At 37.9% G+C, this 6,013-nt stretch overlaps 1 protein-coding gene across 1 annotated transcript in view; it reads left to right on the top strand.

Moving 5' to 3' along the window:
* Positions 1 to 420: 420 nt before the first annotated feature.
* Positions 421 to 6,013, top strand: part of RNF17 (ring finger protein 17) — a gene marked incomplete at its 3' end in the record, with an annotated part of 44,752 nt that continues 39,159 nt past the window's right edge. The window contains exons 1-5 of the mRNA XM_009708802.1: positions 421 to 479; positions 1,011 to 1,102; positions 1,813 to 1,871; positions 2,910 to 2,965; positions 4,347 to 4,446. Of these exons, the coding sequence (XP_009707104.1) occupies positions 421 to 479; positions 1,011 to 1,102; positions 1,813 to 1,871; positions 2,910 to 2,965; positions 4,347 to 4,446 (366 nt within the window). The remainder of the gene's footprint in view (positions 480 to 1,010; positions 1,103 to 1,812; positions 1,872 to 2,909; positions 2,966 to 4,346; positions 4,447 to 6,013) is intronic.

Below are 6,013 nucleotides of genomic sequence, written 5' to 3'. Positions count from 1 at the left end.
AGTGGTGCTCTGTGCGCCGGTGGGAGGAAAAAGAACCTCTCCCGTCGGGGCGGGGAGGGGCGAGGTGAAGAGACTGCATATGAACGAATACAGGCCTTCAGGAAAGGAGTCGGGGTGGAGGACATATGGTCAGGGAGGAGGTTTGAAGCCCAGGAGTGGTGTTCCCTGCTGTGTCTGGTAGCGGCAAGGTTAGGAGTGGAGCAGTGTAGGGGGCTAGCAGGATAGCGCAGAACAGGTGAGTGTTTTGTTGCATTTGAAAGATCTGCTCTTCAAGGAAAAAACAGGTGTATGTGTTCTGTGAATGTCTGTCTTTTTCATTTTACTCTGCCAAGTGATGTAAGTAATCTGTAGTGTTGGCTCAGGTGATGAAATGTGTATGTCATAGAGAATTTGTCGCTTTTAAAACAGTCAGATACCGTCATGAGTAGAAAGAAAGAGTTCTCCTTGGTGGACGACAGTAATGAAGAACTTAATAGAAGGTACGTGAATTTGGAGATTACTTTAGTGGCTTTAGTATTTTTAAGTTCTGACAGTGTAATTATCAGGAAATTGTATTGAGAAAATGTAGAAGATAATGTTTGTATTTGCAGTGTTGCAAATGAGTCCGTTTTTATGTGCTACCTATGTGTGTAGAGCATGTGGTTTGTGGAACGTTTTCGCATTTGGAGAAGGTTCAGGGAAAAAGACCTTTTAAATGCATCTTGGGATGTTGTCAAATACTGAGTTATTAGCCTAGTAATATTGCATTGCTCTGTATGTATATTTCATAAGTAAATAAATCACTTTTGATCTATTCAGTATATTTTTAGTTAAATAACTGTGGAATGAATGTGACTAAAATTGATTATATAACAATGTATTAATGCTGGTTCTAGTTAACCTTAAATGCTGCATACCTCAAAGTTGTAGTACCACCTTTATGGATGATGAATCCAGTATCATAGAGGTAACTTGCTTCTCCAGTTAAAAGAGGGTAACAAAATTTTAAACCTTTACTTTTACTTCTGAAGGCAGCATCTTGAGATACTAGAAGAGGATTTTACAGAACCAAATCAGAGAAACAGTGATTTGTGTCGTAAGTCAAAAGCTGTGAGTGTGAAAGGTAAGGCTTTTGGATCTTGACTTTTATTTCCAGCAATTTTGTGGTGTGCAGTATTCACTGTTAATTCATATTTTATATAGTCTGTTAAAGACAATAGATGGGCTGCCAGATTTGATTAACGCATTGTTTATTTACTACATTTCCAGTACTTAGCAAGAACAGTCAATACCTTCCTCAATACCCATCCTACTGTTTTTTCTTGACAAAGCTACTGAAAAGTTTGTTGTAAAAGAAAGCTAATTTTTCTGAGATTTTTCTGCTTGAGTATCTTTTTTTCCAAGAGTTGCAGAATTGTCTTGAGTACATAGTATTTATAGATGCTTTGGGAAACAATTTTTTTTCCTGCACTATAGGTACACATTTTGAATGTGTGTTTTCTTTTGCCTTTTTGCCTTCCCTTTCCTGTGTTTATCATGTCCTAAATGTAGCAGCAACATACTATAGCTAATTATGCAGGTAATACCCTAATCGTTCAATGCAAGTAAGTTTTTGTAATTCCCAGATAACTTCTATGTCTGTTTATCTGGATTTCTATTCCTAGCTCTCAAATTCTGTCATTACAAAAGTCGATGTCCAAATTCCTTTTGACTTGATGAATACTATCTAGAACAGTACTCCAGTGATCATGTATTCCTGTTTGTCTCATTGATTGAGATGCCCTACAGTTAGCAACATTCACAGTTGGGTGTTTGCTATGCTTGCTTTTACAGCATTGCATGATGATGTGAAGAATGAAGACACTGATTTTCTTGCTTTCTCTTCTATAGAAGTAAGTTGATCTAAAGCTTTCTGTTCAGTAGTCACTGTGGTGGTCTGAAATAGGGATATTACAGGATCTTTTGCATTGTCATTGAAAGTGATTAAAGCAAGCTCGGGTCCCCTCTGAGGTAAGGACCTGCGCTTTATAACCACCTGCTCCCCAGCAAGTCTTTGCTAGCATTTCTCATTACGCAGTGTAACTATGTAGTGTGCATCTGATATCCAAAGCCTGGTTTTACGAAGGTTTGTTTTTACAATTCTCATTAGTGCCCCATGCTGCCAGCTCTATTCCACCCTCTCATCTGTACATAATATGCAAGAAAGCAACTGGTGCATACGTAAATTTAAACCAGAAAGAAAACAAACTTTTTTTTTTTCCCTGTCAGCTTCCAAATCAAAGGAATTTAAAGATTTTGGTTTTTTAAAAAACAACTTCACTTTGTATGGTAGTGCATAACTTATGAATATATTTCTGTTTCTGCATTTTTTTAAAAAAATGCTCTGCTTGTGAACCTTTTCTGTGTTACGACATGCTAACACCATTCATTTCACAGAAATCTGTATTTTGGACAAACATGAAGTGTTACTTAGTTTTGGCTTTTTTATTTTTAATTTGTGTAAAAGATAGGGTGTGGCCATTCTGTTTTTTATGTTATGAAATGCAGATTTAGCCTTCATTGCAAGATACAAGTAAGTCAAATCTTTGGAATTAAGCCCTGCCATTAAACTTCATTGAAAAAATAAGTTCTAATTGGGTTCAGTAATGCAATATGTTAGAAGCTTTGCAAAATAGTGGAGAAAAATACTAAGAGCAAACAGGAACACTTTTCATTTATCACAAAGATACACCAATGGCTACAGAGCTTCAACTTGGAAACTGTTTTCTTAACATCTATCCTTGCTCAATTCAACAGCACTTGCTTTGAAGCTTTGTCCCATTGAAATGGGAGGGAGGGTACTGAAGGTGAAAACAGGCTTACAGAACATTTTTTACTGGGACTTGGATTTAACCCTGTATTTGAACTTTACTTTTTCCCTCTGAATTTAGACCAAAACTGATTTTAAACTTGGGCTGTGCGGTGACAACTCCAAAAGGCTAGCAAGGTAAACCTCTATTAACTCAACTGTCTTTTATGTGTTTAAGATGCCAGACTAGGGGAGGACTTGACTGAGCAAGCATTTCCAGCTATTTTTCTCAGGCTGAGCGTTCTTTCTTTTTTTTTTTTTTTAACGTGTTCTTTAAACTTTACTAATGTCTGCTCAGTATGGATGTCTAGTGCTGTGCGAACACAACTTGCTTGACGCGTGAGTACAAATGACATTTCACTGAAAGACAACAAGAAACAGATTGGTTTGGCTTGAAGATGTTTGGCACCGAATGTTTTAAGCATTCTGGTAACTCCTGATACCGTTTCAGAGGGAGGGTAGAGAAGTGCTGAAATGTGAGGCTGTGGTAGGAAGGACTGTGTGATTGAAGTGCCTCCTTCCCCCCACCCCCCTGCTGCTCCCATTGCACCTTCTGCTTAGATAGCCATTCACAGCTATAAGGATTAGATGCCACCAATGTTCTGTGGTACTGTCATATCCCAATTATGTTCACTTGCTTATTTGTCTAGCCTACATGAACTTTAAGGAAGTCTTAAAGGACGTGTCTTTCCCCCCACTGCCATTGCTGTGGAGATTCATGTTGATACAAATGAGAATAGGTCCAGATAATTCTTGCAGATCTGTTCTGTAAGGGAGGTATAGGACATTTCTCTTCTGAGATTGACGCATGTAATGCGCATGGCTAACCTTGCCCAAAGTAAAACAGAAATGCAAGACCTGTCAGTCTTGGCAGCAGTGTTCTCCAGGTCCTCTCACAGTCCATCAGACACAACAAACAGCACAAGAAGAACACCACAGTGCTTCCTTCCTCTCATTAGTCTGGTTTATGGGCTGTTTTGTGAGAGTCTTGACAGCTGTTAAGATCCATGTGTACTTTGCAGAAGAGCAGCTATGGGTAACCGTACAACAGAAATTAAGAGCCTTCTTAACAGGTTATCAGTAGATGGTTTAAGTATAATCTGGCATGTATTCTAAAAATTTTAGCAACCTAATCAGTATCTGATGGGATATCTAAAAGAAAATATTTGGGCAACTAATGAAAAATGAATCCTGGAATGTTAGTAGTCATGCATTTTGCTCTCACTGGGGATAAAAATCACTGCCACCTACTAAGGTTTTGTTCAGCCTTGCCAAAATTGTCAGATGAAAATTAGTTACTAAAGATGAATTTTAAGGTAATGCTAGTAGAAAGGAAACTCTTTGAAAAATGAGGTATCTGTAGTGTATCACAGTGTAAATTTTACTCTTGCAAGTAGGTGTGCATATGTATTTAATGACAGATTTTGAAATACCAAATTATATCTTAAAAGTACTTGTGGGAAGTTGGTTATTTTATTTAAAATGTATAAGTTTTTTTCCTTAAAGTGTTGTTTTACAGGCCCTTCAGTCACAATACTAAAGAGAAAAATATTCAGCACCCAGTTTCTTCAAATGGTGAGCTGAGGGATAAACCAGCTCTAGCTCCATCAGCAGACATGGTGTGTTAATACGGAATTTCCTTATGTTCTCACTTGTTATTTTTGTATATACCTAGTTAATACTGCACTTCATAAAACACAAAAACCTGCAGCCTTAATAGTTATGTGCTATTATTCCATCTTATCATAGAATTGATATGCAAGCTACAGTGTTAATAAAATAACAAAATGAATGCAGCTCAAACCCAACCAGATCATAGCTGAGGAGGGCTAGTGTATTCAACTGGCTGTGAAGCTATGTATTTTGAATTTAGCTTTGCTTAAAAGACACCTGAGGTTTCACAATATTTGGGTTTGGGGCTTTTTTATTTCTTTTCAAATCCGAGACAGCTGTGAGGCTTGTGCAACACATCCTTAAAGTAGTCATTCAGGGCAACAAGTTGTTGGACAAATGAATCTCTCTTGAAACATTCTGTTAAGTTTTCTGACCTTAATCAGATCTTTGATCTTGATCTTTCTGAATGAGGTTTGTGAAGTCTTAGGCCAGGTGAACTAATGTTGTGGATATTTTAAAATGACAGAATAAAACAGAAATGAATGATACATCCAGTGCCAGTCCTGTCATCTTCTATGGAGATTGTCTGCGAAAGAATCGTAACATGCAAATGTCTGTCTTGGTTTCTTAGTTTTGTTACAGTGCCCATTAAAGTTTGAAAATTATTTTCTTTCCTGAATATTTTTTTGAAAAGTCTATTTGAAATAACAGTATATTACTGTTGACAAAGTATTAAAAGAAATAGCCTGAGGCTATCTTTTGAAGTATCTTGAGTTTGAGGTCGTAAGTGGTATTTTGGTGGTAGGTACCTCTTCTGTTGACAGAACATTTCCTTGTTTTGGAGAAAGTTGTTGAGAATGACCTCATGTGAAAACCCACATTTATTGAGAAACTGGTCTAACTGCTACTTATTCTCTTTCTTAAGTTGTGGGTTTTTTTTTTCCAGACTCCTTTATTTTGTGGTTAGTGACTACTAGATGTTTGGCAGCATCATTTCTTACATCACTGAATCAGTATATCCATGTCTGTTGAGTTTTGGAAGGATTTTTATTACTGTGTCATTGCTCATAATGAGAACCACAAAGTAGAGAGGGAGCAATGTAGTATCATGACATTTTTGCCTATTATGTCTTCTTACATCTGCTCAAAATAGAGTGTGAACAGTTGTCATAGGGAAGTATTTCTAACACAGTTAACATCCAAGTCGTAGGAGGAGGAGAGTTTTCTTCCCTTTTTCTGTTCACGGGAAGGAGACATAATTGGTCTGAGATGTTCAGATACGTTAATTGGAAAGTTGTTCTGGAGGTGAAGGTGACAACATCATCTTGAATAAACTCCATAATGATGTGTGTGACTAACAGGTCTCTGTGGGCAGCACTTCTTTCACTTATAGAATCATAGAATCATTTGGGCTGGAAGGGACCTTTAGAGGTCATCTAGTCCAACCCCCCTGCCATGAGCAGGGACATCTCCAACTAGATAAGGTTGCTCAGAGCCCCATCCAGCCTGACCTTGAATGCCTCCAGGGATGGGGCTTCCACCACCTCTCTGGGCAGCCTGTTCCAGTGCTTC

Source organism: Cariama cristata, unplaced genomic scaffold (genome assembly GCF_000690535.1).
Source record: "Cariama cristata isolate BGI_N322 unplaced genomic scaffold, ASM69053v1 scaffold2011, whole genome shotgun sequence".
NCBI classification, from domain to species: Eukaryota; Metazoa; Chordata; class Aves; order Cariamiformes; family Cariamidae; genus Cariama; species Cariama cristata.
This window is presented reverse-complemented; position numbering and strand designations above follow the sequence as displayed.